This window comes from Scyliorhinus canicula, chromosome 1, assembly GCF_902713615.1.
Source record: "Scyliorhinus canicula chromosome 1, sScyCan1.1, whole genome shotgun sequence".
Classification (NCBI taxonomy): Eukaryota; Metazoa; Chordata; class Chondrichthyes; order Carcharhiniformes; family Scyliorhinidae; genus Scyliorhinus; species Scyliorhinus canicula.
In genome coordinates, this window is record NC_052146.1 from 29575861 (window position 1) to 29593587 (window position 17727).

Consider the following 17727-nt stretch of genomic DNA (forward strand, 5'->3'; position numbering starts at 1 on the left):
TTATTTAAATTCCTAATTGTCCATTAGTCCCTTTGTCCTTTTTCCTTCGGTGTTTCCAATGAGGGAATTGGACAATATAGCTGGGAGTAGATTTTATTTCAATTTATTTCTGAGCAATAGTACTGCTTGCATCTCCAAGCCAAGAAACTCATTTTATTGTGATGCCTGTGATTAAAACAAATCAGCAAAACTTAACAAATATCAGGAAGTGGAAGACATCAGGTCAATTGTCATTTTAACTGGGTGAAAAAAAGGCAAAATCTTGATTGAAACTCTTCATCAGCAAATTAGAGTTAACTTTTGATGAGTCAAATTCCAGGGGAGCAGCCTTGAAACTCAGGTTTAACAGAACTTTTGTGAAAACTTGAGATCTCACTTGGTGCCAAGAAAGCCGGGGGTTTAGCCTTGGAAAAAGATGGACTTCATGAGAAAAAGTCACTAATAGTGTGCTGTTTTCAGATGTTCGCAATACAGTCTGCTATGTTGTCAGTGTAGTCAAACAGTTTCGATGTTTGTGCGCTGCAGTGTGAAGTAACGGAGTATCTAAGGCCTTCGCTGTGTTCGCCTGGGAAACGGGTGGGTGCGCAGGTGACTATTTAACCTTCTGTCAGGTTTTGCCATACTCACATGCGTGCATGTCGCTTCACAGAGAAACTTTGATGTTTCATATTTGCGTGTGCTTGGCTCTAACAGTCCGTCCTGGCTGGCATGACATACTTGCACTGGGGGAAGCACCTCTTTTGCAAATGATTTTGGCATATTTATTGCTGGAAAAGGTTCAGCTAAACTGGTTCAACCACTGGAATTTCTGCTTAATCACAGGCATTGTTCAGTGGCTTTTGCTAATGTTCTGGTGGGGACAGTTGATAATTACGATGCAAGTGGAATTTTATTCCACATGAGTTTGACACATCGCAATTTCACTGTTTAATATATCTCTGTGCCTCAGATGCTCAATGAACAGCATTGCATTTTGAGCAATTTTTGTTTTAATTCCGATTCCAATCCCTCGGGATGTACTTTATTTATTTTAATAAATATTGGGCCTTATTTTTGATGACCAAAAATGACTAGTCTGGGGTTTAAATATCACATCAAAAGGGACGTTTGAGCTGAAATTGGTCGATTTGATTCTTCAAAATGCAGCTTACGCCATGTTTATTGACTCCTTGTTCGTTTTATTATTTGTCAGGTGAAAATGTCGATGTCACATCTATATGGGAAAGACCAGGATGACGATGAGGTGGAGATGGAGCGGTTTGAGATTTCAGACTGGGACTTGGAAAATGAGTTTAACCCAAACCGTGTGCGCCACCGACAGACAAAGGAGGATGCAATCTATGGCATGTGGGCTGAGAATGACTCTGATGATGAGAGACCAAGCTTTGGGGGGAAACGGTAATCCAGGGCATTGTTTTCACTAACTACCAACATTTATCTGTCAACAAATCATGAGTGTTTAAAAATATGTACGTTCATAGGATGTGGATGTCGCTGGCTGGGCTAGCATTTATTGCCCAACCCTAATTGTTCTTGAGAAGGTGATGGTGAGCCAGCTTTTTGAACTGCAGTCCACACGTTGTAGGTACACCCACAGTACTGTTTGAGAGGGAGTTCCAGCGACAGGGAAGGAACAATAACATATTTCCAAGTCAGGATGATGTGTGGCTTGGAGTGGAACTTGCAGATGGTGTTGTTTCTGTGGCGCTTCTGTGGATTTGAAAGAGACTCCAGGATGGTATGTTGCCTCCCTGGTGCCAGGGTCAACGATGTCTCTGAATGAACACTGGCAACCCTGAAGGGGGAGGGTGAACAGCCAGAGGTCGTAGTACACATAGGTACTAATGTCTTAGGCAGGGAGAGTGATGAGGTCCTGCAGAAAGAGTTCAGGGAGTTTGGCAGTAAGCTAAAAAGCAAGACCTCTAGGATTGTAATCTCAGGATTACTCCCTGTGCCTGCCACGTGCCAGTGAGGTTAGAAATAGGAGGATAGTGCAGCTAAATATGTGGCTAAACTGGTAATGTAGGAGGTAGGGTTTCAGATTTCTGAACCATTGGGATCTCTTCCGAGGCAGGTGGGACCTGTACAAGAAGGATGGGTTGCATCTAAACTGGAGGTGCACCGATATCCTGTCTGGGAGGTTTGCTCGAGTCACTTGTGAGGATTTAAACTAGTATGGCAGTGGGGTGGGAACCAGAATGTTAGCTTAGAATGTGTAATAACTGAAGGGGAAATAGAGAACAAAAATAAGAGAACAACATCACCCTCAGGCAGAGCAGAAAGGTGACAAGTGTGAGAAGGGAGGTGGTCAATGCAGGACTGGGGTGTTGTATCTAAATGTGCGCAGTGTACGGAACAAGGTAAACGAGCTTGTTGCGCACATTGAAATTGGCTGGTACGATGTTATGGGCATCACAGATGTGGCAGCAAGGGGGATCAGGGCTGGGATCTAAATATCCAAGGATATGTGTCCTATCGAAAAGACAGGCAGATGGGCAAAGGGGCGGGGTTGCATTGTTAGTAAGGAATGAAGTTAAATCGATAGCAAGGAGCAATATAGGATGAGAAGGCAAGGAAGGAGCTGGCCGGAGTTGATTGGAAAAGGAGCCTAGCAGGTAAGACAGTGGAACAGCAATGGCAGGGGTTTTTGGGGTTATTCGGGCGGCACAACAGAAATTCATCCCAAGGAGGAGGAAACATGCAAAGGGGAGGACAAGGCAGCCATGGCTGACGAGGAACATCAAGGACAGCAGAAAAGCAAAAGAAAAAGCGTACAAAGTGTCGAGGATTAGTGGGAAGCCAGAGGATTAGGAAGCCTTTAAAAGCAAGCAGAGGACAGCTGAAGATGGTATATAGAGCACACCTCACAAGGGCGAGGATGAGCCCACTTTTTGAGGAGGTAAAAGATGTGTGTGAACGTTGTTTGGGGGGGGGGCACAAACAACATATGTTTTGATCCTGTCCAAAGCTGGAGGATTACTGGAAGGAGGTTTTTTGGGTAATCTTTAAAGTGGTGCACGTGAAACTGGAACCGGGTCCTCGGGAGGCCATATTTGGGGTGTCAGACCAGCAGGGATTGGAAACTGATGTGGAGGCAGATGTAGCTTCGCCTCGTTTATCACCCGAAGGCGGATCCTGTTGGGATGGAGATCAACCTCTCCACCCTGTGCCCTGGCCTGGCAGGGGGACCTGCTGGAATTCTTGACTCTTGAGAAGGTCAAATTTGAACTGAGGGGAAAGATAGAGGGGTTCTACAATTCATGGGCGTTATTCATTATGCACTTGCGAGAATTGAATTATATCGAACATTAGGGGAGTTGGGGGTTGCGAGGATTGGGGGAGGGGGACTGTGTGTGTTAATGGTGACTATGGATGATTCCTGATTCCTCTTTTTATTTGTTCATGTTAACATGCAGGCTGTTGTTTGGTGGGAAGATGGGATTGTTGTTATTGATACGGGGATTGACATTGCATTCATTACTGATTATTGTTTATTGTTGGTGGGTGTAAATTTGGGAGAATATGTGAAAATGGAGAATAAAAATATTTTTTCAAAAAGCGAGCAGAGGACAACTAAAAGAGCAATAAAGGGGAGAAGATGAAATATGAGTGCAGCTAGCAAGTAATATAAAAGAAGATGGGAAGAGTTTTTTTTTCAATATATAAAAGGTAAAATAGACATTGGACCACTGGAAAATGTGGCTGGAGGAGTAATAATAGGAAACAAATGGTAGAGGAACTGAATAGTTACTTTGCATCAGTCTTCACGGTGGAAGACATCCATTAGATGCCAGAGCTCCAGAAGAATCGGGGGGCAGATGTGAGTGCAGTGGCCATCACAAGGCAAATGTTCTGGAGAAACTGAAAGGTCTGAAGATGGATAAATGACCTGGACCCCAGGGTTCCAGAAGAGATAGCTGAGGAGATTGTGGAGGCATTGGTGGTAATCTTTCAGGAATCACTGGAGGCTGGAAGGACTGTAAAGTGGCTAAAGTAACACCGCTGTTTAAGAAGGGAGGGAGGCAGAAGACGGGAAATTATAGGCCGGTTAGCCTGACTTCGGTCATTGGTAAGATTTTAGAGTCCATTATTAAAGATGATATCGCGGAGTACTTGGAAGTGCATGATAAAATAGGACTGAGTCAGCACGGCTTCGTCAAGGAAAGGTCATGTCTGACCAATCTGTTAGAGTTCTTTGAGGAAGTAACAAGGAAGTTAGACAAAGGAGAACCAGTGGATGTGATTTATTTAGATTTCCAGAAGACCTTTGACAAGGTGCTGCATAGGAGACTGTTAAATACGTTAAGAGCCCATGGTGTTAATGGTAAGATTCTGGCATGAATAAAGGATCGGCTGACTGATAGAAGGCAGAGAGTAGGGATAAAGGGATCTTTTTCAGAATGGCAGCTGGTGATTAGTGTGTGCCTCAGGGGTCTGTGCTGGGCCCACAACTTTTCACAATATGCATTAATGATCTGGAAGAAGGAACTGAAGGCATTGTTGCTAAGTTTGCAGATGATACAAAGACCTATAGAGGGGCAGGTAATATTGAGGAAGCGGGGGGGCTGTAGAAGGATTTGAAAAGACTAGGAGAGTGGGCAATGAAGTGGCAGATGGAATGCGATGTGGAAAAGTGTGAGGTTATGCACTTCGGGAGGAGAAATGGAGGCATAGACTATTTTCTAAATGGGGAACTGCTTAGGAAATCAGAAGCACAAAGGGACTTGAGAGTCCTTGTTCACTATTCTCTTAAGGTTAACGTGCAGTTTCAGTTGGCAGTTAGGAAGGCAAATGCAATGTTAGCATTCATGTCGAGAGGGCTAGAATACAAGACCAAGGATGTACTTCTGAGGCTATATAAGGCTCAGTATTGTGAGCAGTTTTGGGCCCCGTATCTAAGTAAAGATGTGCTGGCCTTGGAAAGGGTCCAGAGGAGGTTCACAAGAATGATCCATGGAATGAGGAATAGTTGAGGACTCTGGGTCTGTACTTGGACTCTAGACGGATGAGGGAGGATCTTATTGAAACACACAGGAAACTGCGAGGCCTGGATAGAGTGGACATGAGAGGATGTTTCCACTTCTAGGAAAAACTAGAACCAGAGGACACAATCTCAGACTAAAGGGACGATCCCTTAAATAAATAAATAAATAAATAATCTCTATTGTCACAAGAAGGCTTACATTAACACTGCAACAAAGTTGCTGTGAAAAACCCCTAGTCGCCACATTCCAGCGCCTGTTCAGGCACACAGAGGGAGAATTTAGAATTCTCAGCTGGTACGGAAATTGGAACCCGCGCTGCTGGTCTTGTTCTGCATCACAAACCAGCTGTCTAGCCCACTGAGCTAAATCAGCTCAATGGTTTAAAACATTTTTTAAACAGATGAGAATTTCTTCAGCCAGAGGAGGTGGTGAATCTGTGGAACACTTTGCAGCAGAAGGCTATGGATGCCAAATCACTGAGTGTCTTTAAGACAGAGAGAGATAGGTTCTTGATTAATAAGGGAGTCAGAGGTTATGGGGCGAAGGTAGGAGAATGGGGGTGAGAAAAATATCAGCCATGATTGAATGGCGGAGCAGACTCAATGGGCTGAGTGGCCTAATTTTGTTCCCATGTCTCATGGTTTCCATGCATCTGTTGCTCTTGTCCTTCACTTGGTAGAGCCGCAGGTTTGGAAGGTTCTGTCGGAGGAGCTTTGTTGAGTATTTTGTAGATGGTGCACACTGCTGCCACTGTACGTTGGTAGTGGAGAGAAGGAATGTTTAAGGTGGTGGTGGATGGAGCACTAATCAAAAGGGCTGCTTTGCCCTGGATTATATTGAGCTATTTGAGTGTTGTTGGAGCTGCACTCATCCAGGTAAGTCGAGAGTCACACTCCTGACTTGTACCTTTTAGGTGTTCTTCAGGTTTTGGAGAGTCAGGTGTTGAGTTACTCGCCACAGTATTCCTAACCTCTGACATGCTCTTGTAACTACTGTATTTATATGGCTAGTCCAGGTCAGTTTCTGGTCATTGGTATCCCTCAAGATGTTGATAGTTGGTAATTCGGCAAAAGTAATATAATTGAATATCATGGAGAGATGGTTAGATTCTCTCTTGTTGGAGATGGTCATTGCCTTTCACTTGTGTGGCGTGAAAGTTACTTGTCACTTATTTTTTTAAATATAAATTTAGAGTACCCAATTATTTTTTTCCAACTAAGGTGCACTTTAGCGTGGCCAATCCACTTACCCTGCACATCTTTGAGTTGTGGGGGTGAAACCCACGCAGACACGGGGAGAATTTGCAAACTCCACACGGACAGTGACCCAGGGACGAGATTCGAACCCGGGTCCTCAGCACCGTAGGCAACAATGTTTGTCACTTGTAAGCCAAATCCTGAATGTTGTCCAGGTCTTGCTGCATTTGGACATGGACTGCATCAGTACCTGAGGGGTTGTGAAGGGTGCTGAATATTATGCAAATGTTAGCAACCATTTCTACTTCTGACCTTATAAAAAGGTAATTGACGAAGCAGCTGAAAATGGATGAACTCAGAACACTGCACTTCAGACTCCTGTAGCAATGTCTTTGGACTATGATGATTGATTCCAAATACTGAGGAGTTTTTCTTGGGTGCAACAGATGATTAAACCTATGATCAATAGGCCCAGATCAATGATCAAATCATGGACTTTATGTCTCAGATACTTTGTAAACCAGGTGAACCATTAGCAGAGTTCTAAAACTCCTGATTTGTCAGACAACTTATTTATGCATCTCTGCTTCCTTGCCAGGTGCATTAATACACTCATGCCCAGCTATGTAAGAAGTGAATGCAATTTCTCCAGCACTGGGTTAGACCTGTTAACTTGGCTAGGACAGAAACAGCGATATGTTTTTCAGTTTCTCATTTTGTTTGGATATTTTGTTACCTCTTGGATTACCCTATCCATTTCTTGTACTGTTGGATAACTGGATGCTGTCCAGGTGATGTGATTTAGACATCCTTTCATCCTGTGTAACCATTAGCTATGAGACATTGGAATTTCCTGACTACTGTTTATTTGTTTGAAGAATTTTGCCACTGTCTTTGTTGGGACCCAGTCTTGCCATTTTTCTTTCTGGCCAAAGTAAAAAGTTGGTCATGTGGAGAATTTTGGGTCCAGGGTTGTGCTCGATCACTCAGTGGCAGTTCACGTGGTGGGACCGATTGTCACCAGACTCATAGTTCATGGAGGAATTGTGCCTGTGGGCTCTGGTCTGAGTTGGGAGCCAATGTTTGTGTTTGTCACTGGTGAGGCCTATAATTGCTTGGTAATCCATCTGTGATGGCTCATGGATTTTTGACTATCTAACTCCTGTTGAAATGGACAGTATGTAGATGTCCATTCACTGGTTAGAATGTGTTCAGTACTAGTCCTCCGCAACTGGTTAGATGAATGCAAGTGCGGCATAGCTAATTATTCAGAATTTGTTTATCTTTTTGGAGCAAGGTGGCATTTGTGTACAGATTCTTTTGCGTTTTTCTTGTGTGTTCGCTTCCTGATGCTAGTAGTTGCAGTTAGATTTTGGAATGCAATGTACAATGACCTGCTGGCCCTAAACTTTGCAATATCTGCCCTATTTCCATAGTTCCAAAGATTACACTGCTCCAGTTAATTTCATCAGTGCTGGAATCCGTCGACCTGCAGCTGAGGAAAATGAGGAAGAGAAGGACTCTGATGATTCTGAAGAGGAGAAAGTTAAGCGAGATGATTTTCCAAAAGAATTTGCACCAAAGAAACTAAAAACTGTATGTATTCAGTCAAGGGCTTGGGCTTGTCACTAGACTGCTATAATTGAGTGTTGATTCATCAAAAGACGTGATAGCAGTGATGGGCTAGCCAATATCATGTGACTCGGGTCAGGTGCATTCAGTCATATTTCCAACAACAGTTTCATGTTATCAAAACATTTTAGTGAAAAACTCTTAACTGATGCATTTCAAGGGCTAAGAAAATTTCACCTCTGGGTTTATTTTTCCACTGCCTTGAAAATATCTTATTTTTACAGATGCCAGGAGTAAGCATATTTGGTCAAGAGTGTTATACCATGAAATGCATTATTGTAAAAACTTACACATCTAAATTATTTACTGTTCAATTTTGACTTCAGTCAGGAGAGAGAGGGATGGTTGATGTGAGATCACCTGCACCTTGTTGGTTTATATTTCAAAAACAATCATTATTTTCTGTCTAAAGTCCCTAAATCAAATAATTTTCACGAAAACTGGTGTTGGGTATTTGTTTACATTGGAGAAATGGTAACATCATATGTGCTTCATTTGTTTTAACAGAGAATTAGATAACTGTTATTGTTTACTGAAATAGTTATGCACCCTGATTATCTATTTATCCAGCTGCAGTAGTTGAATAAAACATTAAATATATACTTTCCAGGCACCAAAAAATGTCACCGTAGCTGGGAAGAATTTTTGTACTCTACTTTCCAGCGTCTTTTCGTGAAGATGTGTATTTTTCCACACGCACTCCCAGCTGCTATCTCTCCATAAGGACAAGTTACATACTGACTAACTGGTGCCCTTCCATATTTGGTTCAGAGACATCAATTTGTATTTATCTGATTATGTTTTTGCAGGGTGGCTTTTTCAAATCTAGTTCAAAAGGATTCACAGGAGGACATCGAACAAACCAGGAAATTGGCACCTGGGAAAAACACACCAAAGGGATTGGACAGAAACTGCTGCAGAAGATGGGTTACGTACCTGGCAGAGGTCTTGGGAAGAATGCACAAGGTACAGTTATCAGAAAGTTATTAGTAACAATAACAATTCTCTATGTAATTAATTCTACAAAAGATATTGAGTTTATTGAGGAATGTTGGCAAGTGCTGTACCCATCTTCTGGACTGTCACACAGGTCTCTGAGTGAAAGTGCTGTTCTTCTGATGGGTATTGAGGAGTACTCCAGTGGACTGTGGAACTGCCATAATGCTTTCATCCATTTAATTTCCTGAGACATGGTTAAGTTGGTCCCTACAGGCACCACAATCTCACCCCCACCAACCAATTTAACTTGGTATTCTTCACTGTGCAACGTAAACATGTCCCCATCCTGAGCATTACAATTCCATCGTTTCATCAGCTCCAAACCATCCAATTTAATCTTTTGCCCAGTTTGTCGATTTAGGAGTTGTGTAGTCATGCCGTTAATACTATTTCTATTGCTCTGCAGGAATTGTGGCACCAATTGAGGCAAAGATGAGGAAGGGAAAAGGAGCAATTGGTGCTTATGGGTCTGAACGAACAGAACAGTCACTGAAGGACTTTCCCATTGTTGACTCCGATGAAGAAGCGGATGAGGTTTGGAATACACAACTCTTGCCCTGTTATTTGTATTTTTTGAAAAACACCTAAATCATACCATTTTTCCGTTTTCTGAAAATTTGATGAACATTCCAAACATTTGATCTTGCCATCAATCACATACACACACTTCTGAGCGTGTGTTAATGGAAAACAATTCAAAGAAGAAACCCTGAATAATTACTTCCTGTGTTCTCTCCCTCACCTGACCCTGGCTCCAGTCTAAAAGTACAAAGGACCAACTGTATGTTTCCATATTACCCTTTCCTGTAAAACAAGTTTCTTTTGGCATTTAGTATTACACTGGTGAGAAAAGGGACTATTTGGAGTAGGATGCAGCACAACAATTATAACTTGTATTTAACATAATAAAACATCGCAAGGTGCTACATCGGAGTTCTACAATGCAATGTTTGACACTCACGGGCTATATGGATATACGAGGGTAGGTGAGCAAAAGCTTAACCAAGAGGCAGCTTTTAAGGAGGGGAGGGGTATCAAACTATTCGGAAGGACAGAGTGGATGGTAAGGGAGGTGGTGTTGCTCTGTTATTTAAGGATGACATCCGGGCAATAGTAATGGATGACATCGGTGCTATGGAGGATAAGGTTGAATCCATTTGGGTGGAAATCAGGAATAGTAAGGCGAAAAAGTCACTGATAGGAGTAGTCTATCGGCCACCAAATAGTAACGAGATGGTGGGGCAGGCAATAAACAAAGAAATAACTGATGCATGTAGAAATGGTACAGCAGTTATCATGGGGGATTTTAATCTACATGTCGATTGGTTTAACCAGGTCGGTCAAGGCAACCTTGAGGAGGAGTTTATAGAATGTATCCGCGATAGTTTCCTAGAACAGTATGTAATGGAACCTACGAGGGAACAAGCGGTCCTAGATCTTGTCCTGTGTAATGAGACAGGATTGATTCATGATCTCATAGTTAGGGATCCTCTCGGAAGGAGCGATCACAATATGGTGGAATTTAAAATACAGATGGAGGGTGAGAAAGTAAAATCAAATACTAGTGTTTTGTATTTAAACAAAGGAGATTACAAGGGGATGAGAGAAGAACTAGCTAAGGTAGACTTGGAGCTAAGACTTTATGGTGGAACAGTTGAGGAGCAGTGGAGAACCTTCCAAGCGATTTTTCACAGTGCTCAGCAAAGGTTTATACCAACAAAAAGGAAGGACGGTAGAAAGAGGGAAAATCGACCGTGGATATCTAAGGAAATAAGGGAGAGTATCAAATTGAAGGAAAAAGCATATAAAGTGGCAAAGATTGGTGGGAGATTAGAGGACTGGGAAATCTTTAGGGGGCAACAGAAAGCTACTAAAAAAGCTATAAAGAAGAGTAAGATAGAGTATGAGAGTAAACTTGCTCAGAATATAAAAACAGACAGTAAAAGTTTTTACAAATATATAAAACAAAAAAGAGTGGCTAAGGTAAATATTGGTCCTTTAGAGGATGAGAAGGGAGTTTTAATAATGGGAAATGAGGAAATGGCTGAGGAACTGAACAGGTTTTTTGGGTCGGTCTTCACAGTGGATGACACAAATAACATGCCAGCGACTGATAGAAATGAGGCTATGACAGGTGAGGACCTTGAGAGGATTGTTATCACTAAGGAGGTAGTGATGGGCAAGCTAATGGGGCTAAACGTAGACAAGTCTCCTGGCCCTGATGGAATGCATCCCAGAGTGCTAAAAGAGATGGCTAGGGAAATTGCAGATGCACTAGTGATAATTTACCGAAATTCACTAGACTCTGGGGTGGTCCCGGTGGATTGGAAATTAGCAAACGTGACGCCACTGTTTAAAAAAGGAGGTAGGCAGAAAGCAGGAAATTATAGGCCAGTGAGCTTAACTTCGGTAGTAGGGAAGATGCTGGATTCTATCATCAAGGAAGAAATAGCGAGGCATCTGGATAGAAATTGTCCCATTGGGCAGACGCAGCATGGGTTCATAAAGGGCAGGTCATGCCTAACTAATTTAGTGGAATTTTTTGAGGACATTACCAGTGCAGTAGATAATGGGGAGCCGATGGATGTGGTATATCTGGATTTCCAGAAAGCCTTTGACAAGGTGCCACACAAAAGGTTGCTGCATAAGATAAAGATGCATGGCATTAAGGGTAAAGTAGTAGCATGGATAGAGGATTGGTTAATTAATAGAAAGCAAAGAGTGGGGATTAATGGGTGTTTCTCTGGTTGGCAATCAGTAGCTAGTGGTGTCCCTCAGGGATCCGTGTTGGGCCCACAATTGTTCACAATTTACATAGATGATTTGGAGTTGGGGACCAAGGGCAATGTGTTCAAGTTTGCAGATGACACTAAGATGAGTGGTAAAGCGAAAAGTGCAGAGGATACTGGAAGTCTGCAGAGGGATTTGGATAGGTTAAGTGAATGGGCTAGGGTCTGGCAGATGGAATACAATGTTGACAAATGTGAGGTTATCCATTTTGGTAGGAATAACAGCAAACGGGATTATTATTTAAACGATAAAATATTAAAGCATGCCGCTGTGCAGAGAGACTTGGGTGTGCTAGTGTATGAGTCACAGAAGGTTGGTTTACAGGTGCAACAGGTGATTAAGAAGGCAAATGGAATTTTGTCCTTCATTGCTAGAGGGATGGAGTTTAAGACTAGGGAGGTTATGTTGCAATTGTATAAGGTGTTAGTGAGGCCACACCTGGAGTATTGTGTTCAGTTTTGGTCTCCTTACTTGAGAAAGGACGTACTGGCACTGGAGGGTGTGCAGAGGAGATTCACTAGGTTAATCCCAGAGCTGAAGGGGTTGGATTATGAGGAGAGGTTGAGTAGACTGGGACTGTACTCATTGGAATTTAGAAGGATGAGGGGGGATCTTATAGAAACATTTAAAATTATGAAGGGAATAGATAGGATAGATGCGGGCAGGTTGTTTCCACTGGCGGGTGAAAGCAGAACTAGGGGACATAGCCTCAAAATAAGGAGAAGTAGATTTAGGCCTGCGTTTAGGAGGAACTTCTTTGCCCAAAGGGTTGTGAATCTATGGAATTCCTTGCCCAGTGAAGCAGTTGAGGCTCTTTCATTACATGTTTTTAAGGTAAAGATAGATAGTTTTTTGAAGAATAAAGGGATTAAGGGTTATGGTGTTCAGGCCGGAAAGTGGAGCTGAGTCCACAAAAGATCAGCCATGATCTCATTGAATGGCGGAGCAGGCTCGAGGGACCAGATGGCCTACTCCTGCTCCTAGTTCTTATGTTCTAAAAAGGTGGAGCTTCGGAGGTATAGAGAGACAATTCTAGATTTGAGGGCATTGGTAGCTGAGCTTAAGGTCATCAATAGTGGAGCAACTAAACTCAGGGATGCTCAAACGGGCAGGATTAGGGGTTCTCGAAGGTCAATGGGATAAAGTTAGGGGGCAAGGCCATGGACAGATTTGAAAATAAGGATGGAAATTTTAAAATGGAGTTGCTTAACTGAGAAACAATGTAGTTCAGTGAGCAGATGGTTGGTTGATTGAATTGGGTAGTGTTAAGTAAGGACATGGCTGCGAATGTTGCATTGTCTAATGTTACAGTGTAGAATGTGGAGGCTGGCTAAGAGTGCATTGGAATAAGGTGGGGTGCTCTTTTGGAGGGTTGATGCAGACTTGATAGGCTGATTTGCCTCCTTCTGCACCGTAGGAATTCTATGAATACTTAGAGTTGGACCAACATATGACGCATTTCCCAATAGAATAACGTCAACTGGTTGATAGGGGGAATGTAGTTGGGCTGATGTCTGCCTTAAATGCCTATTTCTTGCTATCTGACTACTAACCAACATTTGCACCTGCTTACAGAAGCCATAGATTGAACTGAAAGGTGAAAAGTGGCAGTCAAAACCCAGCATGAGAGGATTCATTTACCCCTTTAAATTTCCCTGCAAAATTCATGCTTCCCTTCTCTAGAAGGATTAAGCACTGCTTGGTGTCTAGACTTGAACCGTTTGCTTTGGGGAGGTGGAAGTTATTTTCTTTCCTCTAGCAAAAGAAAAGCTTGATATATTCAGCACTTTTTTAGTATGTCCAAAGCTAGTGAAGTATCTTTGAATGTCAATCGCTGTTATAATGTCGGAAATAGTGGGCAATTTGCACACAGCTGAGATCATTGGCTGGTCAACTACACCTGGGCTTCTGCCGGTGTCAGGTTAACATGCCCACCCCTCCAATTTAATTATCTGCCACATGACCCATTGCTTGGAGCCTGGTCCCTGAATGGACGTCAGGAGTTCATTGAGTTGAGATTCACATGAGAGGATCTCTGAGGTTGAAGACAGTTGAAGGGATGTTTCATAGTCCATAGCGGGGCTGGTTTAGCACAGGGCTAAATCGCTGGCTTTGAAAGCAGACCAAGGCAGGCCAGCAGCACGGTTCAATTCCCGTACCAGCCTCCCCGAACAAGCGCCGGAATGTGGCGACTAGGGGCTTTTCACAGTAACTTCATTGAAGCCTACTTGTGACAAGCGATTTTCATTTCATTTCATTTAATCAATTATGAAGGGCAGTCAGTACCCAGTGACTAATTAACCGTTTGTGTTCAGGACTTTCAGCAGGAGATGAGCCAGTGGCGCAAGGATCCCGCAGGTGGAAAGAAGAAACCCAAGTACACCTTCAAGACTGTAGAGGAGCTTAAAGCGAAGGGAGCAACCAGCCTGGGCAGGAAAATGGCTACCCCTCAGACCGAACTTTCACAAGTCAAGGTGTGTGGGAAAGGGCTTTACCTCATTTGCAAATGTTTAGAAATGTCCATATACAATTTAAACATTAATTCTTGTTGTTTAAAGCTGCTCTTACTGAATTCAGGACAGGATGGGTAATTGTTACCTAAAATAGTACAATCGTATCAAAGGATTTATAAAATTATTTTGATAGAATAAGGCTAAAGCTGCTGACTTAGAAAATGTTAATGTTTTGGCAGATTTAGTAACCAGTACCTGTGGCTTTTAAATGACTGTATATGCCCAAGCTTTCAGAAGGAGGTGAACAGAAATTAATTTTTTTTTTTTTTTGCTATGCCCCTCGGTACGCTTATTCTGCCAAGCTGCATATTGATATAATGATTCACTGCTGGACCTGTGACCTGCTAGCCCATTGAAATCTTGTGCTTGCCCGGGGAATTGCTTTTTTACAGAGGGTGTGAGTAAAAAAAATGGAAGTCATCTGAAGGTAATAAGGGAAGCAAATTATTTACCACCTTACAATCGGTCGGGAAAATGCAATAATAAACAACAACAATTTAATGATTTATTTGGAGATTTAAAAATTTTTTTAAATTCCAAATTATTTTAGAGTAGATGTGAATCCTTCTCCCAAATGCGCACGGCAGCTCTTCCTTGCACAACATACCTTCTGGCAGTGTGAACAATGTCACAGAGTCTACTAGTCTGCCTTAACAAAATAAAAATTACAACATCCATCACACCAAACATTACATTCCATGGCAAACATATTTAAAAAAGAAAGCTGCAGTGTATTTTTATTCTCTGGCCTATCGATCCACAAGCCACCTTTGCTAAACCATACATTAAACTCTGATTACACGTTGCGGGTGGGGGGGGACTATTTATACCATTTCTCCATATTTGGCCTGAGCAGTGGCCTTCTAGGACTATAGACCCCAATGCTTGGGCGAATAGTTAGTATCGATAATTGAATGAGGTTGGTGGTCATTTTGTGCTGTGTTGTTTTCAGCAATCTAATTGATTGTGGGTAGACTTGTGAATTGTTGTTGAAAACTCACCACTGTTCTTAGAATTCCCCCAATACCAAAAATGGCCGACATTCTAAATGGTGAACAGGGATTCTCATTCCCTGACTCTGATGCAGGCTTCGGTGGGTGCTATTCAGGTCAAACTATACTTTCAAGTTATTTCCCGGCATAACCCATACCTTCACCGAAGATTTCATCTACTTACCGCTTAGTAGCATCGATCCTGGGTCCCTCATTGCTAAGTAAGTAATGTAGACTTTGGAATAACCACTGTTTCAGGTTAAATTAAGTTATTTTTTCTTTTGAAAGCTGCAATCACTGTCTTTACAGAAAGGTAAAAGATCTTGCTTCTGGATCCTTCTGGTTGGTTGAAGGGACCTTCAGGCCAACCTTGACAATCAATCATCTTTTTAAAATCTGGTCTTCTTTAGATGTATTCGCTGGTGAGCTCGGTTGCTATGTCCTATCTTTCCCATGTACCGAGCTGTGAGAGCTGGCTGTCTCTGGGCTAACTCTGCCTCCCCTTTAAATTCTAGTCTTCCTTAGATGTATTTGCTGTTTTAGCTTGCCTGCTATGTCTTATCTTTCCCATGACCGAGCTGACTCTGCTTGCTTCTCTTGTTCCTTCTCTGCATCTCTCCTCTCCGAGTTCTGGTAGTTCCTGCTCTGGTCTCTGGGTTTATATTCTCTAAGTTTTTATAGCTTTATTGTAAAGTAACTTTTATTTCACTTTAATTGTAAAAAGTGTCTTTGATTTAAACATACTAATACAACTAAGTACTCATTTTCACATGACCTCACCTCTCAGATTTCTGATTACATTGTTTCCTTTGTGATGTTCAAAGTTCCTTTGTGATATTCAAAAATGCTTTGGTTTCAAGAGGTGTTACTTTTAATTCCTGTCATTTCTATAGTTTTATTTTCCAATTGTGTCCCCCAGCTCATAATTTTGACTTTGATTTTGGCTTTAAATTATGGTTCTCGTAGACTGACAGTCTCCAATTTTCTTTTAATTTACCTGATGTTAGCAGAATTTCACACCTAGAATTGTCACCAAATTCAACTGAACCTCATCCTTTCCTTTCCAGCTGCTTACTAAGATAGTTAATTTCAATGAAGCTGTGGAACATTGCTTTAAGCGTAATGCTAAAAATCCACTTGGTTATGAATTGAAAGGTTTACATTTATCACCTAGCTCAACTGAAACCCTCATCCATGCTTTTCCAGATGCTTACTAAGATAGTTACTTTCAATGAAGGTGTGAGCCATTGTTTTTAGCTTCATACAAAAATCCTGTTTGTTTGGGAGAAGGAATCTGCATTTTATAATCCTCTTTGCAGCTGCTATTAACCCTTCGTGGGATCTATCCCTGTATCCTCTCATGTTTCTCTCAGACCCAGATATTGCCAGACTTCCATGTTTCAAATGACACATCTTTCCATATTTTCAATAACAATGTTACACACTATTGTTTTGCCCTCTGCTATTGGATTGGATTTTTTTATTGTCACGTGTACCGAGGCACAGTGAAAGATATTTTTCTGCGAGCAGCTCAACAGATAATTAAGTCCATGAAAAGAAAATACATAATAGGGCAGCACAAGGTACACAATGTAACTACATAAAGACCAGCATCGGGTGAAGCATACAGGGGTGTGGTGTTAATCAGGTCAGTCCATAAGAGGGTCGTTTAGGAGTCAGCGGGGAAGAAGCTGTTTTCAGTCTGTTCGTGCGTGTTCTCAGACTTCTGTATCTCTTGTCTGATGGAAGAAATTGGAACAGTGAGCAAGCCGGGTGGGAGGGGTCTTTGATTATGCTACCCGCTTTCCCCAGGCAGCGGGAGGTGTGTAAATGGAGTCATTGGATGGGAGGCAGGTTTGTGTGATGAACTGGACTATGTTCACGACTCTGAAGTTTCTTGCAGTCTTGGGCTGAGCAGCCGCCATACCAGGCTGTGATGCAATCAGATAGGATGCTTTCTATGGTGCATCTGTAGTGGTAAGAGTCAGTGTGGACATGCTGAATTTCCTTAGTTTCCTGAGGAAATATAGGTGCTGTTGTGCTTTCTTGGTGGTAGCGTTGACGTGGGTGGACCAGGACATATTTTTGGAGATGTATACCCCATGGAATATGAAGCTGTTAACCATCTCCACCTCGGCCCCGTTGATGCTGACAGGGGTGTGTACAGTCAATGACCAGCTCTTTAGTTTTGCTGGCATTGAGGGATAGATTGTTGTCGCTGCACCACTCCACTAGGTTCTCTATCTCCCTCCTGTATTCTGACTGGTCGTTGTTCGAGATCCGGCCCACTATGGTCATATCGTTGGCAAACTTGTAGGTGGAGTTGGAACCAAATTTGCCACGCAGTCGTCTGCGTACAGGAAGTATAGTAGCACCATCCATAGCATCATCCCCATGAGCAGAGTATTACTGTGGCTGAGGCCAACTCGACCCCTCGGGCCTACTCTGCCATTCAATAAGATCATGGCTAATTTGATTGTAACTTCAGCCCCACATTCCTGCCTATCCCCGATTGTGGCGAATGAGATTCACACGGTATTATAAGTTACCAATGTCACTCTGTTCCCATTGTATATCTGTACCGATATTGTAAGTGCAGTTGCACTACCTGACCACCAGG

At 42.4% G+C, this 17727-nt stretch overlaps 1 protein-coding gene across 2 annotated transcripts in view; it reads left to right on the top strand.

Annotated features, from left to right (window-relative positions):
• The window catches only part of tfip11 (tuftelin interacting protein 11), a 34625-nt gene that overhangs the window by 1552 nt on the left and 15346 nt on the right, over positions 1-17727 (top strand). The window contains exons 2-6 of one of the 2 annotated variants that reach the window (XM_038779918.1): positions 1193-1398; positions 7618-7777; positions 8623-8779; positions 9219-9346; positions 13918-14076. In XM_038779918.1, the coding sequence (XP_038635846.1) occupies positions 1199-1398; positions 7618-7777; positions 8623-8779; positions 9219-9346; positions 13918-14076 (804 nt within the window). In that variant the 5' untranslated portion in view covers positions 1193-1198. Of the gene's footprint in view, positions 1-1192; positions 1399-7617; positions 7778-8622; positions 8780-9218; positions 9347-13917; positions 14077-17727 lie in introns of those variants that run through there. The other variant, XM_038779990.1, reaches the window with a different exon arrangement.